Source organism: Saccopteryx bilineata, chromosome 8, assembly GCF_036850765.1.
Source record: "Saccopteryx bilineata isolate mSacBil1 chromosome 8, mSacBil1_pri_phased_curated, whole genome shotgun sequence".
Classification (NCBI taxonomy): domain Eukaryota; kingdom Metazoa; phylum Chordata; class Mammalia; order Chiroptera; family Emballonuridae; genus Saccopteryx; species Saccopteryx bilineata.
The window spans coordinates 87,036,023-87,062,399 of NC_089497.1; the positions used below are offsets into that span (position 1 = coordinate 87,036,023).

At 38.2% G+C, this 26,377-nt stretch overlaps 2 protein-coding genes and 1 non-coding gene across 8 annotated transcripts; 1 reads left to right on the top strand and 2 right to left on the bottom strand.

The window, feature by feature from the left end:
- Positions 1-4,367: 4,367 nt before the first annotated feature.
- On the bottom strand, positions 4,368-21,510 carry MYNN (myoneurin). 6 transcript variants are annotated; one of them, XM_066241818.1, is made up of 8 exons: positions 21,327-21,503; positions 19,753-20,049; positions 13,580-14,370; positions 12,692-12,851; positions 10,289-10,467; positions 9,311-9,394; positions 8,182-8,268; positions 4,368-5,948 (listed from the first exon to the last, which is right to left on the bottom strand). In XM_066241818.1, the coding sequence occupies exons 1-8, from the start codon at positions 21,371-21,373 to the stop codon at positions 5,686-5,688; spliced, it is 1,908 nt and encodes a 635-aa protein (XP_066097915.1). In that variant the 5' UTR covers positions 21,374-21,503; the 3' UTR covers positions 4,368-5,685. The 6 variants fall into 6 exon arrangements, with proteins under 6 accessions (XP_066097915.1, XP_066097913.1, XP_066097912.1 ...); XM_066241816.1 differs by lacking the exon at positions 21,327-21,503 and adding an exon at positions 20,960-21,316; XM_066241815.1 differs by lacking the exon at positions 21,327-21,503 and adding an exon at positions 21,057-21,315.
- A 1,401-nt stretch (positions 21,511-22,911) lies between these two features.
- On the bottom strand, positions 22,912-22,984 carry TRNAV-AAC (transfer RNA valine (anticodon AAC)). The gene has a single exon. It is a non-coding gene; the product is annotated as a tRNA-Val (tRNA).
- A 1,309-nt stretch (positions 22,985-24,293) lies between these two features.
- On the top strand, positions 24,294-26,160 carry ACTRT3 (actin related protein T3). The gene is made up of 2 exons (XM_066241709.1): positions 24,294-24,610; positions 25,177-26,160. The coding sequence occupies exons 1-2, from the start codon at positions 24,411-24,413 to the stop codon at positions 26,093-26,095; spliced, it is 1,119 nt and encodes a 372-aa protein (XP_066097806.1). The 5' UTR covers positions 24,294-24,410; the 3' UTR covers positions 26,096-26,160.
- Positions 26,161-26,377: the final 217 nt, after the last annotated feature.

The following is a 26,377-nucleotide window of genomic DNA, read 5'->3' on the forward strand; positions in this document are numbered from 1 at the left end:
AATATAGCAGGAGTCCATCTTTTATTGCTTTGAAATATTGTATAATATGCTGGGTAATAGAGGAGTTTAAAGCATTCCGGAAAGAGCATCTCAGACTTGGGCAAAGTCCCATCAAAGTAATGTGGTTGCTTTTCAAGTAATGTTCTTTCTGTTCTTGGGTGCCATGGTGTGGTCCCACAAGTTCCCATATTTTCTCAAGAGGAGACTCAGAAAGTAAGGAGGTTTCCCTCGAGCCTACAGTGGGGTGGTATGTGCTAAACCTGCAATCTGACCTACACTGGACTGCTTGAGACAGCTGCAGAAGTCTCAGAGTTCTCCCCACCTACGGGAACCAAGGTGAAGCCAGTTCAGCCAAGAACTGCTGGGACTCTGACCAGACTAGGAAACACCCAGTCACATACTGTACAAGCTGCTGCCCAGCACAAAATGGAAGAGGTAGAGAATGAAGAGCTGAAGATACGGACTTCCCGGTTGCCACTGTGTCATGTAAGCTCTCTCCTTCATATAACTGGACTCCATTTTAGAGCAAAGACAAAAAAAGGGCAAAAATAGGAGCATGTTAGGACTAAAAGTTAATTTTCTCCCAATTTTCCACTGTGGGAGCTCAAGAGGAAGAATAGGCAGGTTTTGTAATAAAACTCCACTTCCTTTGCACATGTGAATTGTAATGAGTAAACCTGAAATCATATAGGTGTTTTTAAGTTTCCTTCCATTTACCTCTTAGCAATCCTTTAAGATCCCGCTCAGATACAGCCATGTATTATACTGCTGCAAATTATGCTCATTTTATATTTCAAATTTGAAAGCAAAGATACAAGAAACAAAGTGATTTATGCTTTTGAGATATTTGATAATGATATTGTCTGTACCACATGCTCTGCTTTCAAACTAAATAGTATTCATTGTCTTACTGACTATGCAAACCACATCCACCTGGCTTCTACTCCCAATTTCGCAGCCCAATGTTGTCTTCGACAGGCATCCCATTTAATTTCTCTGTACCACGTGACCAGCACAAAGCCACTTTTGTCTTTGCGAAATTTGTACCATTTTATTTTTTCCTGTTATTACTTTCCATCTCCTTTTCTGCCTTTGGCTTATTCTTCAAATGCATTTCCCCAAGATTTTGTTCTCATCTTTTTTCTTCTGTACCATCTCCCAGGCCTGCCTTAGTCATTTCTATCACAATAATTATTAGTCTTATACTGCAAGATCTGTATCTTTAGTTTTAGCCTCTCCTGGGTTTCAGACCCCATTTCCAATTACTGCTGGATAGTTTCACATGGACATCTCACCACCAATCAAATTCAGTACATCCAAAATAAAGTCTTCTCTTTGCTAAACATCCTTGGCATCGCCATCTCAATCATTACGGATCAAAACAGGTGTCGTAAGTCAGGCTAACTGCAAGGAACAGAAACTGGCTCAAACCTGTATAGGAAAAAGGGGACTTACTGTGTAGGGATGTAACAGGCAAAAATCACTGGCATCCAGGGACAAGGAAATAAAGCAGAGCTGTGTCACCTCAATGGGACTGAGAAGCTGCAAACCAGGCCACTCCTCTCACATGGCCTCAGTTACTTGGTTCTACAAACCTATTTCATTTCCTTGCTTTGCTCTACAATCAACTTTCTCTTGCCTGTTCAGTTTCCTTTAGACTTTGGCTTCCTTTCCCAACTCTGGGACAGTTGTAAACGATCTTTTCATTTATATGTATATGTAAATAGTCTCATAATTTCATAGTTCAAATATATTGCTCACAAAAATTAGGGGATATTTTATCGTTTCATATTCATTTTGAAATATCCCCTAATTTTTGTGAGTATATATGAGAAAGAACCTAACTATCTCAGTCTGGCCCAAGAATTGTTGCTCCCCAGTATGGTGTTCAGTCTGCTGTGGTCCTAAGTATGGAATCAAATGTTACAAGTGGAGCTGTCTAATCCCTGCCCTTCAGCATGCAATTGTGGTTCAGTGTGTGAGAACATGGGTTATAAACTTGGCTGTCTAATCCCATTCCTTCAGCATGGGCTAAGGGTAGAAGACTATTGCAAGCACTATGATAAAATAGAACTGGACATGTCTTGGACTTCTATCCTCTGAACTTCATACTCTCTCTCCATTCTGCCTGTCTAGGTCAACTGTGTGCACTGGCCATCTCGTTTGCAGAGCCAAGGAGCAATGGCTTTCTCCATCCATTCAACTCCCTTTGACTGGTCAACATTTCCTTTCTTGCCTTCCTCCCCTGTAAAACTTGACATTCTGATTTGTTTTATTGCTACTTATATTCAGGCTTGTATTTTCCATTTCATTATAAACTTAAGGGTGGAGTTTATCTTATTTATCATTGTAGCTTTATGTATTCTGATTTCAATAGTTTTTCAGCACTTGAAATACTAGCCCAGTGGTCAGCAAACTCATTATCAACAGTACAACGATTAAAATTTCTTTTGAGAGCCAAAATTTTTAAACTGAAACTATATAGGTAGGCACATTCCTTATCGAGGGAGCGCCTGCACGTGGCATTTTGTGGAAGAGCCACACTCAAGGGGCCAAAGAGCTGCATGTGGCTTGCGAGCTGCAGTTTGCCAGCCAGGTCACATCCAGTGTTTTAGTCTTTTCTTCTTGAAAACTGAGTACCCTATTTCTGGATGATTACTATTTGTATATTTCTTTAATTGCTTAAACAGATACATCAAATCTCTCTTGAATGAACAGAGGCAGAGGCTGCAAAAAGACAAAAGAGTAAGCCATATCATTGTCTCAAGAAATTAATGCTCCAATAAGCAAATCTCAATATGGTTCATAAATAATGAGTAAAAATTTAGAATGTACAGATACTGCATTAAAATACAATTTCTTTTTACTTGGTGGTAAATGAAGCTAAGTCCTGTAGACTCAAAATCTCTGAGTAATAGATGGAAAGTTAATCAAGAACTTTACTTACAAATGCTTCTCAAAAGAAGAACATAAAGAAATATTTAGGATAATAGTTCTCAATGTGTAGTATACATGAACATAACCCGGGGGCTTTGCCAACACACATATCTCCTGAAGATTGTCTGACTGAGCAAGCCTAAAGTCAGATGAGGCTTGGATATCATTATTCCATAAACATGTTACTGATATGCATCCATATTACAACTACTACTCTTGGATATTTTAAAAAATGAATACATGTATACTGTCTTTATATAAATACATTTCAACTAATTTGCACAATTTCTATAGAATTAAAACAAAGTGATAAACTTCTGTTGCAAGAGAACTGATAGAACCATTTCTTTTGAAAAAAATAAAATCATTTCCTAGTATTTGTCCATAAAATACTTCTTTGAAATCAAACAAAAGCAGTACCACTTAAAAACAGCAAAAAATCATTTAAATATATATAATCTATGGTTTCTTCTTAAAAAGTCTGATCTCTAACAATACAGTAGGAAATATCTAATACAAATATAAAGCAAAATTTAGAAAATTCTCAGTAAGATCTTCAGCATCCTGAACACCTCCAAAAAACTAGTAATACTTAAATAAAAATAAACCTTTCTCAGAATACTGCATTATAATAAACCTACTTGAAGATAAACCTAACATGATAATTATGAGTTTTAGAATATGAGATAGAACTACATCTATGCATATTATGACAGGATGGCATGAGAAGAATGACAAGACAGGACATTCAGTCTCGAATCTTTCTTTACCTGTCATCATTCTGTAAGAGCATCAAGCTATCCCAATTTAAAATAAAATTATTTAAGAAGCAGATAACATGATGAAAAAAAAGCACAGTAAATCAACCGTACCCACTCCAAACTAGTAATACTAAAAATAATAAATTTGAAGGCTAATCTATGCAAAAGCAAAATGCTAATTATCATCATGTTAGAGGAAATTTGTGTACTGCCCTCACAGAACTCTGACATAACTGTAGTGTTTTTAGAAAGAAATTTTGTTCATTAGATGCTTAGATTAATGAAGATATGAATTAAATATAACCTCTCCATTTCAGATTTCTTAAAGAGACTGAGTCTTTTAATTTTCTTTAAAATCTTATTTCAACAAATTCCCTTTGAATTTAAACCAGAATAAATTAGCTGGACATTTTTTAACTTTATAAATTGTATATACACATGCATGATAAGAGTTCTTAAATAATTAAATATTTTATGGAAATGTAAGGCAGTATTTCAAATTCATTTCAATTAAGTCAATCCCACTGGTGGCTATTTATTGTGAAAATGCTGAGTGTGCTGTGAAATGGTGACAATTTCTACAGTTTACAAGAATTAAGCAATTTTATTATGTCCTCTAGTTGTTTCCTATGACCAGGACCCCAGAGAAAATACAATTAAAGAAATCAATACCAACAAAAACACATTAACTTTATTACAGGTGTAGTTTAAAACCAAAAACAAGCCACAACTAATGAATGGCAGAAATAAAATATGTCACCATGATGATCAGCAGTATAGGAACTGACTTTGTGAAACTGGTAATTTAATGTCCAAGGAACAGACAGTAAAATAAATCAGTATGTGGAAAAAGCAGGAAGAGTGTTAGCAAATACCACATACTGAATTTTCTGTTCATTAGGAAGGAAAAGGACTGCTATGAAGCTACAATCACCATCAAATGTGGGTTATTATAAAGTTTTAAGACTCAAAACTAACTGGACAAATATAAAATGTTTAATAAACTGGCTTTCTGATAATTCAAATGTTTACTTGTAATTGAAGTTAATTTCTTAAATCTGTGTAATATAATGTATCAAATTCAGAAGCCAAGTGATTTACAGTATGCATTGTTTATATTTAGAAAATTCTTTTTAGAATTTAATATTTTAAAAAGTGCTTAACAGGTATAAGAGAGGCTTATCAAAAATTTTAAAACCTCAGTTTATTTTTGTCATCTTCAGTAATCTAAAAATCTATTAAAACATAACCTGAATCAAATTTTGAAACTGTCTTTTAACAAGAAAAAAACCCTCAAATATCTAAATTCTTTTTATAAATGTAATTTCAGGTAACTAAAATGAAAGGTACTGACCACTGTTTTCTCCAGAATACCGAGTTCTAAAATGAATAAAAATTTATATAGTCTTCCAGCTTTTAAGAGGAATACTCTTTTTATTTCATTTGAAAAGTTACCTCCAATGGGATATATTAATAGAGAAATAGCACAATTCTTATTCAGTATCTAAATTTTCTTAGGCGGAAATATGCAATTTTATTTTTTCCCTCATTTTATATATCAACCCATGGGGCTTAGTAACAGCAACACTCTTGGCTGATACCATCATAGCTTTTGCTTAAATTTTGAGGGGAAGAAAAAATTTAAATCCCTCTGACAGATTCCACTTCAACAAAAGAAAGGCAATCCTTAACGGCAAAAAATAAAATAAAATTAAGGCAGCTCTAAAAGAAAATGAAACTTAACCACCCAAAATAGTGCTACTATAGTATAATTCATTTCTTAAAAAGATGCATGTATAATCTAGACATAAAAGCCAAAAATAAAACAGGCATTGCAGTTATGATGCAGCATCAAGTGCCTTTACTTCAGTGAATGAATAATAATGGCCAAAACTCAAAATGATCATTTAAGATGAATATATGCACCTTACCAAAGATCTTTGTTTACTACCAGAGATGTTTTAGCAACCCCATATTCCTCACAAAGTCAGTATAATTGTTGTAAAAAAATCAACTGTGGTTCTGAATACCCATTCACAGTTGACCTCAACAATGTATCTGATGTGGGAGACTGATTATCTGTGACAGGCAGCAGCATGTGGTGGTCCTCAGTCTCAAGTGGAAGGGCTAGTGGTAAAGTCATATCAGAAGGCTTCACATCCAAAGTTTCTGATAAAGGACTTTTTTGTACAGAATCTTGTTCACTTAAGGGATGATCCTCCATACTAGAATCTAGAATTTTATCTGTCCCTGAAATGGAAGGGGAAAACATTGTATTATCTTTAAAAACAAAACCCTCACCACTCCCCAGACTTGCATTCCAACTACACTTTTATACAGGCTACTTCTCTTTGCTGAATTGCCTCTTATCTATGTAAATCCAACATGGGCATCAAGACGAGGTTTGAACACCAACTCCATGATAAAAATGAGCTTAATTGCCCTGGCCGGTTGGCTCAGCGGTAGAGCGTCGGCCTGGCGTGCGGGGGACCCAGGTTCGATTCCAGGCCAGGGTACAGAAGAGAAGCGCCCATTTGCTTCTCCACCCCCCCCCTTCCTCTCTATCTCTCTCTTCCCCTCCCGCCGCCGAGGCTCCATTGGAGCAAAGATGGCCCAGGCGCTGGGGATGGCTCCTTGGCCTCTGCCCCAGGCGCTGGAGTGGCTCTGGTCACGGCAGAGCATCGCCCCCTGGTGGGCAGAGTGTCGCCCCTGGTGGGTGTGCCAGGTGGATCGGGAGTCTGTCTGACTGTCTCTCCCCGTTTCCAGCTTCAGAAAAATACAAAAAAAAAAAAAAAAAAAAATGAGCTTAATTGTTCTAGTACAGGGTGAGCTGTTTCTTATCTATTTTATCACTCATTTATCAATGTTTCCTATATTGTCGTCACATCCCCTCTCGTTATTTAACACTTAATAGTATGTCTTGAAACCTCCACCAACGTAGCTAATAGTGCTATACACATAATACATACTGTAATTGTTCACTGACCATATTAATGTTCATTCATACTAGTCTGTAAATTGAAGTTCAGAGATATGGCACTTCCATGTATTTTCAAAGGTGAGAAATTCTGCTCTTCTCAAGGGAAAACACTGACTGAAGATACATTTTGCCTTCAAATTTTCCACTAGCTTTACCATGCTCCTGACAATCCAAAGTACTGACATGATGTCAATTGCACTGTCCTCATTAGACAGAACTTTGCTTTTATAAAGGTGTAAGCTGGTTCTTGCAGACTACTCGCCAGCTCATCCAGCCAAGAACATAGCCTGCACTTTCTTGTCCCAGGGACTCTCTTCACAATGCTGCCTGGAACAAGCCCTTCCTTTCCCATTTCTATCCTCTGAACTCTTCTCCATCCTGCCAGAAATACTTACTCTCTTCTTCAGCACTTCTCTCTAGTGTAGCCTACATTTTGTCTTATAATCATATTTATTTAGATTTATGATCTCCCATACCAGATTTTAAATTCTTGAAAGATTAGACTACACCTTGTTCAACTTCAGATACCCTGGAGCTATGAGTATTTAGAAGTATTTATTAAATTTTTGTTGAATTAAAGACTCAATGCAGTTTTCAGATGTTACTAACTAAATCCTTATGCTTATGTTTACTAACAGAGACTCAATATCATTTCTATACACTGAAGAAACCTGGTGTTTTATTTCTAATTATGACAGAAGAAAACAGTAAGCACAGTGTAACTTTTTCAATAACTCATTTTAAGCAATAAATTTAAAATGCTGTAGTCTTGCCTGACCAGGTGGTGGCGCAGTGGATAGAGCATTGGACTGGGATGTGAAGGACCCAGGTTCAAGACCCCGAGGTCGTCAGCTTGAGCGCAGGCTCATCTGGTTTGAGCAAAGCTCACCAGCTTGGACCCAAGGTCGCTGGCTCGAGCAAGGGGTTACTCGGTCTGCTGAAGGCCCACAGTCAAAGCACATATGAGAAAGCAATCAATGAACAACTAAGGTGCTGCAACGAAAAACTGATGATTGATGCTTCTCATCTCTCTGTTCCTGTCTGTCCCTGTCTATCCCTCTCTCTGTCTCTGTAAAAAATAAATAAATAAAATAAAATGCTGTAGTCTAGCCTTTTGTTTTTCTATATAATTACACGCTGGGGTTTCCCATTTCCTTATTTTCTTTTATAGATACATCTCTTGATTAGTGTTCATTATGACCCCTTCTTCATATAACTACAGTAAGCTCTAGACAACCCAGACTCTAGTCTGGGGAATAGTGATATACAGTTTACTTATATATTCCTTCATTTCTAAAACTGTCGGTAGAAAATATTATTTATTAGAAGGTCAATATGAAAAATTCAGAGTGAACTTATATGCAAATCATAAAGCTACCTTCTTTATGTGTTATCTAGTTTTTATTAAAAACTCTGTTTTGCACTGTTATAATGCACATCTCAGCATTTTAAGAGGTGGCACCAAAATAAGAGCACCAAATTTTATAAAACATAAACATTTACCAGAATGAACTTTTGCTTTGTGCTTCTTTAAATTTTTAATATCTGTGTAAGAATTTCCACATAATTCGCAGATAAATGGTCTTTCTCCTGAAAAACAAGTTAACAGTTGAAAACCTCAATATTTTAGAAGCTAAAACAAAATATCAATGTTTATGAATACAAAAGCAAACATTACTACACTGTTTAAATTTAGTTTAAAATTACCATTTTAATCTCTTGATTCTAATACAATGAAATAAAAACTTCTATACATATAGGCACTCCTTTAAGTAAAGCATCACCATTTTAGGTAAAAGTGAGCATTTCATTAATAAAAATTTTAACCAAAAAGAAACAAACAAAAAAAGTACTCTTTTATTTCTATCAAGACATTTACTGAGTGCAATTATATGCCAGACTGTGACTAAGAGATGTAGTGGGGAGAGAGAAAAAGCAGAGTTATCGTTTCTGTTCTCAGGTAGATTACAAATTAGAAAGTCCTTTAAAAAAACAAAACCTGACAATCAAATCCTACCAAATCATAATTATTTTCAAAGAAGAACTGTTGGATGCTTTATGTTGCAAACTAAACAGCATGAGAATATAGAAGTTGTCATAAATGTATTAAATGTCTCTTAGGTGCTCACACTATTCTAAACAGTACTTATGAGGGACAATTTTTTAAAAAGAAAAGCTCAGAACAGCACATATTCAAAGGACTCTTGTTTAAATTTTTTTTATATTCAACACTTTTTTCATATAACTTACATATTACCTTTTACAATAAACATGTCAGTATTAAAATTTATTCCTAAAACTTGCATACTGAACAGTTTAATAAGAAAATCTAGTATCTTATTACTGATTCCTTTTCATTTCTTGGTATATCTGTGCAATTGAATCCCAATCATTTAAAAATCTATTATCTGGCAATACCTCTTAAAAAATCTATACAATTCTCGACCAAATTTAACTCCCACTCCAAACTAAAAAAGCAAAATAAGCAAATGGAAGATTGATATTTATGCATTAAATTATTACTATAAAATATAACTAAATACCATATAGTCCATAATGGTTTAAAAGTCAAGGTTTATATAAAAAGAAATTAGAGAGAACAAAAAGTAACACGTTCTCCCTAAACACAGACCTGTATGGGATCGAAAGTGTTTGTTGAGCTCTCCTGAGGAAATAAAACTTTTCCCACAAATACCACATATGTATGGTTTTTCACCTAGATGGAAAATAAAAGATAGCGAAGTGGTGTACTATACCAATATAATATTTATCAATTACAATAATCTAAAGTAAGCTGTTCTAAAATATTATTTAAATTAAAACCTCTTTATATTGTATTTTAGAGGTATTTTCAGTGTTATCCAACTGAAATGAATATTAGTACAGGTAATTATTTTATACTACTCATGTAACCTGATGCTTTTCATATATAAAACTATTTCTGCTAATGTCCTTTTAGTACACTAGAGTTGGACAAGAAATTAGATTTTATATGATTAAAAACATATAAGTTCATCAATCCATACTTTAATTCTTGCATCTACTATATTAAAATCAATGAAATTAATTAGAAAAGATCTATTAAGAAATATACCCTATAAAAAAATGAAAATCTTTGAACAGAATTTGTTTCAAAACTGATACTTTGCATTTAAAGTATCTGTTTTAATTTGCAAATCTTAGAATGTGTGTGTAGGAAAAGTCCTAAGTAGTTATAAAATCCATGTTCTACCCAAACCTACCTCTACCCCTTAATTTCACTCTACAGTTTTATCCAAGGGAAATGAAACTTCAAGAGGCGAAGGAGTTTTTCTAAGGTTATAAAATATGTCAAGTTTATATATTGTCAAAATTATACGATTTTAATGTATATGTTACATGATAAAAAATTGCACCCATGCTGTATTATTCTAGAAAATACGTATTTTATATCTAATATTTATCTAAAAATCATAAATGTAAAAAGCTTCAGAAAGCACAAACATAACAGATATATATATATATATATATAAATACAAAGTCTGTAATCTACTCTCTGTAAAGCCTCAATTTTCCCTTTTCTTTCACTTACAACTTTATTTTGAGCAGTCTCTTCACATCAAATTCTTACCTGTATGTTTTCGAGAATGAGTGATAAGAGAACTAGAGACAGCAAATGCCTTCCCACATGTATCGCACACATAAGGCTTTTCTCCAGTATGTCTGCGAACATGATAGGTCAGAGTGCTGGCCTGGGCAAATCTCTGTCCACACCTATCACAGACATATGGCTTCTCTCCACTATGCTTCCTATTAGTAAATAAATACAAAGTTAAGTAAGACAATTTGGAAGTCAATTTATATAGCAAACATTTTTCATACAGTAGTTTATTTCATCTCATTTTAATAAACCAATTAAATGTATTTAAAGCCAACGGTTTCAATGTTTTGGTTATCAAACATCAGTTCTGAAGACATTTGAAAAAGTATTGCCATCATTTTTATATGATTGTCAAGCACACCTCTAAAAATGCAGGCAACTATTATTGCTTGTCTATTCATTTATTTTTTTTATTAATTTATTGTGTTTACATAGATTCTAGTTTCCCATCCTCCCCTCCTCTGTGTTCCCCAGTACATTCATTTACTTTTCAAACTCTTTCCTTCAAACGTCCAGCACCTCTCTTCACCTATCTTCATTCTTAACTGATTACTCTGCTTCCTATTTCACTGAGAAAAATTTAAGCAATCAGAAATATCCACCATCACAACTCTCCACCTATAATCTATACTTATATAAATATAATCTGCTTTCCTTCTTGTTGACTGAGTGTGACAGTTCATCTGAAGCCCACTACTCCCATTTGTATACTTAACAAACTGTCCTCCCAACCCCCTTGCCTACTCCCTATCACTCCTGGATTTTCCTCCATCCTACATCATCTATTTTCCCACCCCACTGGACTGTAGCATATGAAAATACTGATGTCCCTCATATTAAAAAAGACCCTTGACTTCACTTGCTCCTCCATTTCTCTGCTCCCGCTTAGCAAAAAGTTGAGTTTCCAACTGTCCTATTTTTGTTTCTTCTCTACTAATCTCTCTCCACTATCCTCTATTAATACTGCTTTTGTCAAAAGCACTGCTGACCTCTCACTTTGCTAAGTTCAAGTCAATTCTGTCTTCATCTACCTATCACCAGAATTTGACAAAGCTAACCACTCCTTGTGGAATCAGTTTCTTCCCCAGGGTTCTGGGGCAGCCCACTCTTCTGGTTTTCCTCCTGTATTTGCCCCTCCTTCCTAGTCACCTTTGCTGGTTCTTCCCCAGAACTCTTAGAATGTCTGATGACTTCAGACCTTTGATCCCTTTTCTATGCACATTCATCTCTTGGTGACTTCATCCAGTGTTATGACTTAAAATAACTAACTACATGTTGAAAACTCCCAAAGTTCTTTCTTCAGATCAAATCAGTCTCCTGAATTTTAGGCTTAGACAACCAACTTAGCTACCATTCAGATGTCTAATAGTTATCTAAAATTTAACATGTTTAGAATTCTACTCCGACAACTCCTGTACTCATGCCTAAATGGCTCTAACTACAATTTTGCCCCACATTTCAGTTAATGAATTCCATCCTTTCAAGTGGTCAGGCTCAAAATGTTAAAATCATCTGATTCTACTTTTCTTCCTTTCTCTTGTTCTCTTCTCTCTTTCTTTCTTTCTTACCCCACATCCAATCTGCAGCAAGTTGTTTTCCTACATTTATAAATATATCCAGAATCTGACAACCATTTGTTTCCCACTGCTACCACTCTAGCCAAATCAGCATCACTCTCACCCAGATCTTCCTAAGTGCTACATTTGCTTCCATTCTTATAATTCTACAATCTATTCTGAATATAGGAGCCAGAGTGATCCTCTTAGGCAAGCAACATCACAACAGTTATTTCTCACTCTCAAGAATAAAAGCTTTATAATGGCCTATAAAACCTAGACACGCCTGACTGGGTGGTGGCGCAGTGGATAGAGCCTCGGACTGGGCTGTAGAAGACCCAGGTTCGAGACACCAAGCTTGTCAGCTTGAGCGAGGGCTCATTTGGTTTGAGCAAAAGCTCACCAGCTTGGACTCAAGGTCACTGGCTCGAGCAAAGGGTTACCTGGTCTGCTGAAGGCCCGCGGTCAAGGCACATATGAGAAGGCAATCAATGAACAATTAAGGTGTTGCAATGCGCAACGAAAAACTAATAATTGATGCTTCTCATCTCTCCGTTCCTGTCTGTCTGTCCCTGTCTATCCCTCTCTCTGACATTGTCTCTGTAAAAAAACAAAACAAAACAAAAATAACCTAGACGCCTTATTACCATTCTCAGCTTATTTCCCTCCAGCCATTACTTCCTTGACTTTGCTAAGAATATTGTACGGTAGAACCACAATTAAACTCTACTGTCCTGAACCCTAATATAGTAGTCTATTCACAAGACTATGGTGAAGGATAGACTCTAAGATCAAACAACTTTTTTTTGTTTTTTACCTTGCATGAATCTTGAGATTGCTAGAAGTTGCAAATTGTAAATTGCACACATCACATTTATAGGGTTTTTCCTCACCATGATGCATTCGACTATGGAAGACTAGCTGGCATTTCTGAGCAAATCCTTTATCACACAATTCACATTTGTACGGCTTCTCACCTAAAAGTAAATAAAATCTATATTTAGGAAAAAGTATTGTTTTAATTATTTAAGTCATAAAAGCTTTCAAGAGTCTATCAACGATACTAGTTTCAGTATTCAGAAAATGTTAATTGCTAGAAGTAAAAAGAATAGGAGCTCTCCTTCCAGATTGACTCCTGAAAATACCAGTGGAGTTAAAAGAAATTAGTGTTTCTTAATTCATAATAATAAAAAGTGATCAGTGAGAGAAATATATAATGCATCTTCAAAAATAAAAATCTAAGTATACCAATAAAGGTAAATGCAGAAGCTGAGAAAGGAATATTGCATAATGCTAAAAGACGTTCAGAGGTTGACAAAATCCTAGGAGCAGGTGGTGAGATGTGTTGGCAAAATCTCAGAATTGGCCTGAGTTGTAATTACTTTATTCTCTTTATCCATTTTAATATCTTTTTGTTAAATACCTAAATTTATGCTTATTTTAACTATGAGGGGAAATGGTATAAAGAGCTCAGGTATTACAGCTACGAGTGACAGTTATAATAAAACAAATAGCCATTAAACACTTGCTCACAATTACGAAGAAATTTTCAATAGTTTAGCATGCTAAATACTTTTATAAATACAAATATCTATCAAATTTGGGCCACAAGCAGTTAATACTGTATATTAAAAGATTCACTATAAAAAGTATTATTTCAGTCACAGTATAAAAGGAGCTATATCTCCCACAAAACCAGTCTTACCTGTATGAGTTCTTACATGTGTTTTCAGCTGATTACACTGGGTAAATGCCTTTCCACACAAGTGGCAAACATAAGGTTTGACTCCTTTATGTATCCTCATGTGCCTTCTCAAGCTGCTGGCTTCTGAAAACACTTTCCCACATGTGTTACACATAGGCTTGGCCTTGGAATACCTCTGATCCAGCTCTTCCCCAGAGCTCTCCAGTTCATAAGAGTTCTTGACACTATCTATATTAGACATAGAGTGTTCTTTGAGAGCACAGTTTGGCTGTGATTTTCCACGTTTCCGTTTCACTGTCACAGTTTGCACAATATCTTGTGCTGGAAAAGTATTTTCCACAACTGATGTCAACTCAAGTTCTGAATTATCATTTCTTTGTGCAACCTGTTCTATTACAGGTGTGGATAATTTATTTGCATCTAGGAATAATTCAACAGATGCATTCTCTAAAATGTCACTAGGATATTGCACTGTTTTATTCTGCCCTGTTTTCTGGGAGTTGAAGGCCTTCTTCTTTTTAGTTTGAGATGTCTTCTTTGCTAAAGCCCCTTGTTTAGAATTTGCCTGAACTACAGCTGTAGACATTTCTGACTTCTCTCGATTGTTATAATCTCGTAGAGTAAGAAGACAAGTCTGTTGATTCAATTCAATATTTCCAGTAATACTAGATATCTCTGTAGAAGAGGGATTAGCAATAAAAGCAAAATCTTCCATCTTTATTTTACATTTAGTGACCACCTCTTCCACTTTGAGATAGTCAGCAGCCTGATGAATTTCTTTAACATTCCAACTGTAAGGAAACAAGGCTAAATGACAATATTCTGATCAAAGGAAAACTGTTTTTGAAACAGAGCTGCACATATATTTCAATGTCTTTTAAAGACCTAATGAAGCAGAATGCTACGAAAGGCACAAAGAGAACAAATCTATAAAATTCATTCATTCACTCAGAGTAATGTTTAGACAAAATCTCTAGCTTTACAGAACTTGAAAAGATAATGGTTATTCAAAGCTATCTATGTACCACTACAGAAAAAAAAAAAGCATTAAATTTTCTACCCGTTTAAAAATAAAAACACTTGGAACATAAAAGTAACTTTGGCAACTTCCTGCCTCCTCCCGTTCAACCCAAGACCTTTTCAGCTAGCAACTAACTTTTCTGGATAGACAATAGGGTCCTATTACCTTCCTCAGCTCTCTTCCTTCTAAAAGGGACTTTAATGGTGCTTTTCAAATTTTCTTTTGCATGTGAATCACCAAAGGAACTTATTAAATGTAGATTCAGATTCAGTAGGTCTGTGGTGGGGCCTGCGAGTCTGCATTTCTAACACACTCCTGGTGATGGCCAATGCTGCTGGTCCATCGATCACAATTGGAGGAACAGGTTTTAGAATGTGGTTCCTTTTGTAAGTCTTCCACTTTGTATGTGTGTGTGATACCAACACAAGTTAGCTAGAGAGGTTGTCATACTAGGATTATATACAAAAGTGAAATTACTCTGTTCAACATTCCAGTCCACATTTATTGAGCAACCACCGTGTGTGGTACTAACAGGGCTATTAAGAAATATCAGTTTCTTCCCTCCAAAAGTTTACAATGTAGTAAAAGGTTGTTAGATTATTCTAGTACTGGCTCTGAAATTATTAAACTGAGTTAATTCAAGTTAAGTTAGTACCTTTGGGTACTCCAATTTTCTCAGCTGTAAAATCAGAACTGAGTTGGTATTAACACTAAAAATGTGAACCTTTTAATTATTTGAGGAGACAACACACACACATCCCTACCCACCTTCCTCAAGTAACCTTTCTACTTGCCATTTTTCCCAAATATTATTTAACTCTCCAGGAAAAAAAATAACTCTTTTCCTTATTCATTACATGTGTGAGCCAGAAAAGGGTTTTAGTCATAGCCAATAATATAAATATAGCACTCTTAATACATCTTTCTTTTATTAAAAAAAAGTAAAATTTGAAATGCTGTAATACCTAGTGTCATGAAACTCTCAAATCACTAAAAGTATACGTACTACAGCATATACATATCTCTACCCATTTTCTCATAACCTAATTAAGCCTGCTTTGCTTCAGGTGCCACTGGTATGTTTTGGAAATTATTGCATTACAACAGCTTTTAAAAACTTGTCCTTTATTAAACACATAATCATTTTTCAGCTGATTATAAACTAGAGTTATAGGCTAGTTTGGAAACCTAGTAACCAGTTTAAGGAACATTTTACTCTCTGGGAAAATCCATTCTAAGTTCCTAAACATACTTACTATAAATACACTTTTGGAACATAATCTGTTTGCAAATTCAGACTTTCCCTTAAATAAGAAAACAACACTTAGGTTATTCTTATGGCTCTTGGCTATAATTCCAGAATGTGTATAATCAGTAATCTTTATACTCAAGGTAATTCTTTATTTGCAAAGATACAACACAAATGCCCCAGATACAAATATAAGCTTATTCATCTTTTATAATGAACTGTTTTTTCCATATGTATAGCATTGTCATTCTCTAAAAACATGACGTTTCTTCTTAAGCATTTCTACTGATGTTACATAATCTATTATTAAGTTACAATAAATGAGAGACACCACTAAAATGAAAGCCAAATTTACTCTATTACTTTTTATACTGTGGTCTCATATTATAATTGTGCTTCCTGCTCCATAAAATGAAACACCATACAGATAACAACAAGGTCAGAAAGTCTTTGTGACCAATATGAAGTAGCACTAAGTCACACTAAAACATCAATACATACATATTCATATAAATTATTAGCTCTTTCACAGGCAGCCTGTAATCTCAATTACCATTAAGAGAACCAATCAATATTTGTTCATGTCAACAACTGATGTGCTTTTGCTTAAAAGCATGAAGTTTCAGTGCTTGAAATTTTGCTTTCACTTTTTGAACAGTCATTGAAAGTCATTTAATTACATATTGCAGGTATCTGGCTAAATGCTTTTTATGAGTAGTTCATTCAATCCTCAGAACATGCCTATGAAATCTACTGTAATCCCCATTTTGCATACAAGTGAAGGATCAAAGGTCCAAAGCAATAACTTTTCTCCGTTATTCTGGGTTTCTTTTATCATTAAATTATACAGACTTTCTATTTTTGGTAAAGTCTTCTTTTACATTTGTGGCTGGGCTCAAACAATTGGCTCCCCGGAAAAGATATGTACCAAAAAAGATTGAGCAAAACATCTGGCTCTTCTTCACACTGGTTCTTTGCATGAGAGTGCAAAGTCAGATGCTCTTCAGTGTATTCAGATCAACTCAAGATTTTGTCAGCAAAGTTAAGTGAGAAAGAGAAAATGTTAAATTTGAAGAGCAATAAAAATTCACTGGTTTTTATGGTTATTTTATATTAAATATTCTAAATTTTAATCAGAGGCTCTGTGGAGTCAATTATTTAGCAAATTTTACTAACTTATCATGAGATTAAAATGTGACACTGCTGTTCATTTATTAAACTTAAACAGAACTGATTTAAAGATTTCATTACACCAACATTTAAAAAATAATTCCCAAAGAGCATGAATGTTTCTTTTTCAAAAGTATTAAGGAACATCATGATTCTAGTTTTTTGAACAGATTTATTTCCAGGCCCTGGCTGGGTACTAAGTTGGTTAGAACATTGTCCTGATATGCCAAGGTTGTGGGTTCGACTGGGGGTATGGCACATTCAAGAATCAACCAATGAATGCATAAGTAGAACAACAAACCAATGTTGCTCTCTCTTCTTCCTCCACACCCCTTTCCTCTCTTTCTAAGTGAACAACAAAAAATAAAAAGGTGTATTTCCACGATAAGCTGCGATATGAAAGAGAAGGAAAGATTTTGCTTAATGTGTGTATGTGCTTCTATCTATAGACATCATCTGGAAAAGAATGAAAGAATATTTTTCAAGATGTTAATGGTAATTATCAGTGAATGGCAGAATCAGTTGTTTCATTCTACCTTTTCTCCAAGAAATGTTAAATTAAAGGGGGAGAGGAGGGTAGAGAAGAGAAAATCAAGGAAAGCAATGTTCACTGGGAGATGCACCTTCAGGTAAATCTTTAATCTTTATAGTAACACCAAGACAGTTATTACCATCTAATTTTCACCAGTGGGAATACTGAGACCTAGAGAGACTGTGTCTTGCTCAGGGACATAGGGACTTGCAGGCAAGATCTAATTCTAAAGCCCATAATCTATGTCACACTTTCAGAAGAGATAGAAGAAAGATGATAAAGGTGATTTGGATTCTCTTTCCTTTAATCTGCTCCACCTTTCCCCCCCATAAACTAATAAATGTATTGGTATTAAGCTAATTATATAGATCATTATGTTCTGAAGTCATAGTGCCTACATTATCGAAGTCCTCAGTACTTACTTGTTAGTGCAGTGATAGCATTAAGCATATCAGAAAACTGTTTAGCACCTTCGAACTAACTCAAGCATCAGTATTGATAACTTTATAGAAATTATATTCCAATGAAGTTATTTTCCTGAAGCAATATCATGAAGAGGTCCTGCACATTGCTATTTGTAGTTGGAAATGGGAGTACTTCTAAACCAGGGGTAGTCAACCTTTTTATACCTACCGCCCATTTTTGTATCGCTGTTAGTAGTAAAATTTTCTAACCGCCCACTGGTTCCACAGTCATGGTGATTTATAAAGTAGGGAAGTAACTTTACTTTGTAAAATTTATAAAGCAGAGTTATAGGAAGTTAAAGCATATAACAATAATTACTTACCAAGTACTTCATGTCAGATCTTTGCTAAGTTTGGCAGAATAAATCTTTATAAAACAACTTATTATAATTAAATCTATCTTTTTATTTATACTTTGGTTGCTCTGCTACTGCCCACCATGAAAGCTGGAACGCCCACTAGTGGGCGGTAGGGACCATGTTGACCACCACTGTGCTAGATGAACAGAGGTTCTTCCTTCTTTCTCCATCTATATTCCTTCACCCCAAACACCTTAAGAGGTAGGGGATAGAAAGTGAGGGATAAGGAAGACCAGAGGAACATGAAAACCAAAAAGCAAGGTGAAACTAGAATTCACTTAGAATGCATTGTTTGATCCTCCAGTTACATACTGAAACCATAGGCTTATTTCAGTAATTAAGTCAAATGTGTCAGAAACAAGGTTTTACTCATATTAACATCTGTACTTTTTGTGCTTAAAAATATAGTCTGGCCTGACCAGGTGGTGGCGCAGTGGATAGAGCGTCGGACTGGGATGCGGAAGGACCCAGGTTCGAGACCCAGAGGTTGCCAGCTTGAGCGCGGGCTCATCTGGCTTGAGCAAAGAGCTCACCAGCTTGGACCCAAGGTTGCTGGCTCCAGCAGGGGGTTACTCGGTCTGCTGAAGGCCCACGGTCAAGGCACATGTGAGAAAGCAATCAATGAACAACTAAGAAGTTGCAACGCGCAAGGAGAAACTGATGATTGATGCTTCTCATCTCTCTCCGTTCCTGTCTGTCTGTCCCTGTCTATCTCTGCCTCTGTAAAAAAAAAAAAAAAAAAAAAAAAAAAAAATATATATATATATATATATATATATATAGAGAGAGAGAGAGAGAGAGAGAGAGAGAGAGAGACAGAGATAGTCTGAACACTAGCCGGTTGGCTCAGTGGTAGAGCGTCAGCCTGGCATGCAGGAGTCCCGGGTTCAATTCCCAGCCAGGGCACACAGGAGAAGCGCCCATCTGCTTCTCTACCCCTCCCCCTCTCCTTCCTCTCTGTCTCTCTCTTCCCCTCCTGCAGCCAAGGCTCCACTGGAGCAAAGTTGGCCCGGGCGCTGAGGATGGCTCCATGGCCTCTGCCTCAGGTGCTAGAATGGCTCTGGTTGCAACAGAGCGATGCCCCAGATGGGCAGAGCATCGCCCCCTGGTGGGCGTGCCGGGTGGATCCTGGTCGGACGCATGCGGGAGTCTGTCTGCTTCCCTGTTTCCAACTTCAGAAAAATACAAAAATATATATATATATATAGTCTGTCCATCAAAATCAATGATAATGACTTATTTCAAAAACAAACAGAAAATAACATTGTGCACACCAATATCTGAAGATTCCAAGTTCAGGAACTGTAAAAAATACAAATCCACCTTAGCTCTTATGACTATTGATAAGCATTATAAAGGAAATAAAATGTGTACTTACCTGTCAAGGTTTAAGGTTCCTGTGTATATAAACTCCAACAGTTTCTTAAATCCATCTGCCTTCACCTGACTCTGATCAAGAAAGACATTGTTCTCAGAAGTGCTTCTGTAGATGGCACCAAAATACTCACTAAATGAGGCAAGCACATTCCTATGAGCTTTAAACTGGAATTCCCCAATCACTATGGTGCAGTCACAAAGAAAACCTGCTTCCCGTTGTTTGTTCAGTCTCTCTAAAAGGTGCTCACAGTGGTGCGAATACTGCATTTTGATACCAGAATGGAATTTTACCCTTGTTCTAAAAGACAAAAAGAAATAGTGAATTAGTAATCCTAAATTTTCATCAAACGTTTCACCCAAGCAATTGGTAATGGAAGAAGAGACAGAGAACAGGAATAAAGCCAGTTCCCGTGTTATCCTGCCCCACCACCACAAAAGTTTTTTTATCAAACAGATCTGGTAAAAATGCTGAAGGGGCCTGACCTGTGATGGTTCAGTGGATAAAGCGACGACGTGGCATGCTGAAGTTGAGGGTTCGAAACTGAGGATTGCCCGTTCAAGCCCCATACAAAAAACAACTACTACGAGTTGATGCTTCCTGCTCCTCTTCCCCACCCTCTCTCTCTCTCTCCTCTAAAATCAATAAAAATCTCTTTTTTTTTTAATGCTGAAGGGATAAGTCCTTTCTACCTTTGTTTCATTTTAGCCAACACTTGCACAAGCTGAAGAAAAATAGCACCACAAAATTGCTCGCTTTCGCAACAATTGAACCTTCAGACTTTCAAGCTCAAGACATACGTAGGTTAAGGAGAAAGAGAACAATTCAGAAATGACTTCTGGGGATAAATGAGGAAAAGACAGGGTACAAGTTGTTTAAAACTGCTCTCAAATCACCGAAACCTGTCAGCATCCGAGTGCACACAGTTGCTTCAAAGCGCGCCGCGCGAGTCCACGGGGTGCGACGCCAGACCCGGGCCGGAGCAGTCACAGGCTCCGTCCCTCCGCGGAAGAGGCCACGCCCCTCCCTCCGCCGACTCACTCAAGGTGGCAACAGAGTGACAACCGCCGCCGGTCTCTCCCCGCTCTGTCACCCCGTCCTTCGCCCGGCTCCCACTCCCCCAAATTATTTACCACAGCAGAAGTTGCAGCCAAGGCCGACACTGGGCTGCCTCGCCCAAGATTCTCACGTTGACAAATTTCATCCCCACCTGAGCTGGAACTCCAAGATGCCTGCCCCGCAGGGACCCAGGGTCTGGAGAGAGCGGACAGTGAGCTGGGGCGGGGGCTGGCGACGAGAGAACTCACCTACAGCCACCCGACAGGGACCACTCTCCCTTCACCCTCTCCCCGCCATCTTGGGAGAACGTCACCACGCCACGCTCCGCCTCGCCCTGCGTCCTCCCCGGCAATGTCACGTCCGGGTCGGGCGTCCCTCGGCCACTCCGGCGGCTCTAGGACCGTGGAGGTCCAGTGCAGGCCTGGGCTGAACTGGCTGGCCCGCAAAGTACCCCTCAGACACGCACACACGCCTAACGTGCCAGGGTTCCCCCAAGAGAGTGAGCGTCAAAAATAGACCTCAGGGCTCGCTCACAGCACCCGCCTGTTTTCCTCATTCTCAGCATTCTGATCGGCCGACAGTTGGCGTCTCGTGATCCTCCTGCATCTAGACCGAGGCCTGGCAGAGATGCACCGTAGGCTTCTTTCCATAAGCCACGCTGCGCACTGCATGCTGGGGCTTGTAGGTGCTTGTCTTCTCCCATCATCCTTCCCTTCCTCTGGAACAGCTGCTTTGTGTACTGGGCTCTCGGCCCTGGAGAACTTTTGAGCTGAGACGGATCAACGCTTTTCAATTTACATAACCGAAAGCTGTTGGGAACCCCTGGGTTTTGTTTTTGTTAGTTAGCATCAGCCAACTGAGCCCAGTTTCCTGGACACCCTTATCTAGAGACAAATCTGATGCACGAAAACGGAGCAAAGCGGTAGGCACACTGGGCATGTGCAACATTGGAGGAAGATGGGCGTTATACCAGAAAAGGTTCTGAATCTAGGCTGGAAATAATTTTAATACAGTTATTTACATCGAATTCAGGCTTTGTGTGGTGAAGGAAAGGGATGCCAGTTTGTATAACATACAAGAAGTGCAGAAACAATAAGATAGGTCATGTTACCGTAGATTATTCTCTAGAACCCACGGACATCATAAAACTCAGAAAACCAAAACTTACACATTTTTGTTAAAAGTTGTGTCAGGACCATAGGAAATTTACTCGCAACTTTATTTTAAAGGACGTTTTCAACTAGAATTTAATTGTGTCTTCTCTCCTAGTATTTTTCCAACCAGGTTCTGTTGGCTGTTTTTGTAAGTTAGTTCTGTCTACTCAGAATCATATTTGTGCATAAAACCACAACTGTTATGTTTATAAGCAAAATAATTGAGGCTGATTTTCTTGTTTTTGTTACTGAACTCAAGAGGTTCACCACCTGGGGTGCTGCATTAAAAAAGGAGAGGTGGTTATTGCAAGGTAGTTTTATTTATTTGCAGCAAGAAAAAGATGGGGTTCGTACCAAAGCTCTGTTTCCCATAACGGAGGCTTAGCCCTTGCTTATATTCACTATTTGGTCAAGTGCACATTTCTTTGCAATTGGCTACACTTAACTAGTTAAGATCCTGCCAAGCTCATCCTATTTACACCTGGTATGTAAAATATTGTTATATTTTAAAATTTAGCAAGAGTAACTAACATTTAGTGAGTGATCCAAACCTGGAGACCCTTGTCCCATCTAACCTAACAATTTTATCTTTCGGAGTATACTTTTCTTTCTGATTACTTTTATTTTTGTCAGAACCCTTTTTGATGATTTATTAATTCAGGAATTGTTATGAGTCTCTCCTAGGTGCCAAGCATGACACAAAGTACATAGAGTAAGAATAAAGCACGGTCTCTGACATTTAGAAAAAAATCTAATCCTCAAGGAAAAGTAATAGAAAACCAAATGACTTACAATACAAAATATGCTCTGGAGGCGACAGGGCTGTTTTCACATGGCTCTCCTCTTCTAGGCTGTACAGTACATTATTTTTCTAGTATCAGCTTGTGAATTGAAATTTTTTTAAAAGTCTAGAGCACAACTTAACTGTCCTCTAAAGATGGAGAAAAGTTGTTTCCGCCCGGTTTCGAACCGGGGACCTTTCGCGTGTTAGGCGAACGTGATAACCACTACACTACGGAAACTAAGCTTCTTTATACTGTTCTTGAAGTCTAGATATAGATACTCTACCTTGCAGTTCACTTGCTACTAAAGCTAATTAAGCAAAATTAATGTAAATTTCAATAGAAAAATAAAAAAGAAAACCGGAAAAGGGAAAATAAGTATATGTCCAATTGAACACCAATTGAATAGTGCTATTATTTCAAAAGTTGGAATTTGCATGAACTTTTTTTTAAAGGCCACGCCCCACCCGTCCGCTAGGTCCCCTTCCTTTACCGGAAAGAAGTGTTTACTACATATCTTTTTCCAATATCGCGCTGTTGAGAGTTTCCAGGCTTTGCTAACCTGGAAGGGCGCACCCTCACGGATCCCAGTTACCTGACCCAGCAAGATGGGCATTAGCAAACCCCAACGCTGGAATTTAGCCAGAGAGAAAGCGACTCTTCTAAGCCCCTAGTGGAGAAACGTGTAAATAGCTTTTGAATTTCCTTCTCTGCTTCTGTAGACCAGAACTTCTAAATTGCGTACTAATTTTAAAATCTTCTACAGGATTTGCAAAATTGAATGGGGAAACAAAACAGGCATCAAGATGCACTTTTTGGCACTCAAGGTATTGAAATATTTTTAAGCCTGAGCTCATATGACTTAAGTAATACTTCTTTTCCTGCAAAGAGGCAGACACATTCTTAGGCCTAAAAACCCATAATTTTTCAGAATAAGAGCTTCCATATTATCTCCAGGAGATAACCTGATGAGACTGCTCAAATAAATAATAAATAGTGAGATTCTATAATTTTGGTTTTGAGTACATTATGCTTACAAACCAACTATTGCCCAGTATATAGAAACAATAATAAAAGTTTTTAAAACCCACTTTAAATCTAGCATTCCCTTCCCCCCACCCCCCCTTTTCAGAAGTTGATGAGGTTTCAAAGCAGGCGCAACTGCCTCCCCTGCTGAGACAACTGCCTCCTGTCTAGTATCTCCAACTTTCCAGTTTCAACATATTCCAGAGCATCCCCCAGGTCCCTGTTCAGACACTTAAGCAAAATTCCACGGTTTGGGGAAATAAAACTGTTTTTATAGCTCATTGAAGTATTAGAAAAAGCCACTTGTGAAGGGTTAGAGTGCATCTTTGGAGAGGAAAATCAGTTTTTCCTGATCATTGTATTCTGGGATTCCCGGGGTTAATTAAGGAGTGAAGCCACGAGGGAGACCCAATGGCAAGCGCACTGCGCACGGAGAGTCTATGGGCATGGCTCCAGCCCCCCACCAGCTAGCAGGCCTCCGGCGCCTAGGGCCTTTGAGAGGCCTCTGTGATGCGGCGTTCTGGCCGTCTGCTCCCGCGCATCACTGGAACCCTGGAAGGCCGCCCACGGGCTGCGCCCAGCACGTTCCGTTCTCCCGGCTGGGCCCGCAGGCACAGCAGCGGGAGCGTCCGTCCGCAGTATGAGCAAATACCAGCCCCCCGTGGTGATCGACAACGGCTCAGGAGTAATCAAGGCGGGACTGGCTGGGGCTCGGGAGCCTCAGTTTATCTACCCGAACATTATCGGCCGTGCCAAAGGCCAGAGCTGGGCAGCCAAGGGCGATCCGGAGCTGTGTGTGGGTGATCAAGCGCAGGCGCGGAGAAGCGCGCTGTCCATTAGGTACCGCCTCTTTCTGGGAGGCAGGACCCACAGGAGGGGAAGGAAAGAGAGCCGAGATGAAGTGCACAAGGGAAGGGAAGGAAGCCAGGAGGGTCTCGGCTAGCCGGCGTTATTGCAAGTGCCTAGGCCAGGCCACAAATCTCCGAGAATACCAAGCACTGAAGTAGTGACTATTACTTGCGCTCTGTATGTATAGAAATGCACTCAAATGTATAGTTATCATTCATAAAATACAAGTTCATTTAAGAACGTTACTTAACTCATGGTACATTTGTCATTTGGGTTATTTTCAATTAATTGATGGTAAAACAGAACTATTACGTGAATATTCCACACCACCCCCGCACCAACTTTTTTAAGTTACAAAGGGTCTTACAAAGTACATGAGGGGAATAGAAAGCAAAAGAAATTGCAGAGGAAGGTAGTTGTTCTCCTTTTGCTGGTAGTTACCTTCTCTGAGAGGCTCTGGCAGTCACTGCCTATAAAGGGGTATTGGTGATAAACATGGGGATTAGCCCAGGTTCAAAGAGTAGAAACTTACATTTATGCTATTGTCCTTCCTACAGCTACCCGGTGGAGCGTGGTCTCATTACTTCCTGGGGGGACATGGAGATCACATGGAAGCATATCTATGACCATAACCTGAAGCTAAAGCCGTGTGATGGCCCAGTCTTAATTACTGAGCCAGCTCTGAACCCACTGGCTAAACGACAACAGATCACTGAAGTGTTTTTTGAGCATCTGGGGGTTCCTGCCTTCTATATGTCCACCCAGGGGGTGCTGGCTCTCTTTTCTGTTGGTTTCACAACTGGCTTTGTGCTGAATTCAGGTGCTGGAATTACCCAGTGTGTCCCCATTTTTGAAGGTCACTGTCTCCCTCATGGTGTCCAGCAGCTACAACTGGCTGGCCTTGACCTCACCAACTACCTCATGAGGCTGCTGAAGGACCATGGCATCATGCTGCTTAGCGCTGCAGACAGAAGGATTGTTGCAGACATTAAGGAAAACTGTTGTTATGTGGCAATGAACTACGAAGAGGAAATGGCCAAGAAACCTAGAGATATAGAGAAAGTTTACCAACTACCTGATGGGAAGATGCTCAAGCTCCATGACCAGCTCTTTCAATGTCCAGAGGCTCTCTTCTGTCCATCTCTCCTGAACGTTGAGACGCCTGGCATTGACAAGATGTGCTTCAGCAGCATAATGAAATGTGACACAGATTTGAGGAATTCCTTTTTCTCCAATATTATTCTTGCTGGGGGATCAACCTTATTCCCTTGTTTAAACAAGCGGCTAGTTAAAAATATAGCAGATGTGGCACCTGCCAATACCCCTGTGCAGGTTACAGCTCCCCAAGAAAGGAAAATATCCGTGTGGATGGGAGGCTCTATTCTTGCATCCCTGTCTGCCTTCCAGGACATGTGGGTCACTGCCGCAGAGTTTAAAGAAGTCGGTCCCAACGTAGTGCACCAGAGATGCTTCTGAATATAGATAAAATGGTTGGAAGAAAATGTTTTGAGTGTGTGGGACAGGAAACTTTGGACATTATGTTTCTGGGAGAAAAGAAAAATATTTCAATTACTGGAATGTCTTTGTTGCATTTTTATAAGGGGGGTGGGGGAAATAATGGTGAAGCAGTCAAACAACAATGTTTATTGAGTAGAACCAAATTAAATGTGAAAGGAAACTTTCTTTTTTACTTTGGAGATCTTACATTTCCCTTGGAGAGAGAGCAATTTGGTGCAACGCGCTATGTACCAAATGAGT

Excerpts from the sequence above, each read along its gene's own strand:
- MYNN (XM_066241818.1), bottom strand. The coding sequence starts at position 21,373 with ATGCTGAGAATGAGGAAAACAGGCGGGTGCTGTGAGCGAGCCCTGAG. Across the intron at positions 20,050-21,326 it reads TGCTGTGAGCGAGCCCTGAG|AACAAGGGTAAAATTCCATT; the intron begins GTCTATTTTTGA and ends TTTGTCTTTTAG. Across the intron at positions 14,371-19,752 it reads GGAACCTTAAACCTTGACAG|TTGGAATGTTAAAGAAATTC; the intron begins GTAAGTACACAT and ends GTTTCCTTACAG.
- ACTRT3 (XM_066241709.1), top strand. The coding sequence starts at position 24,411 with ATGAGCAAATACCAGCCCCCCGTGGTGATCGACAACGGCTCAGGAGTA. Across the intron at positions 24,611-25,176 it reads AGAAGCGCGCTGTCCATTAG|CTACCCGGTGGAGCGTGGTC; the intron begins GTACCGCCTCTT and ends TCCTTCCTACAG.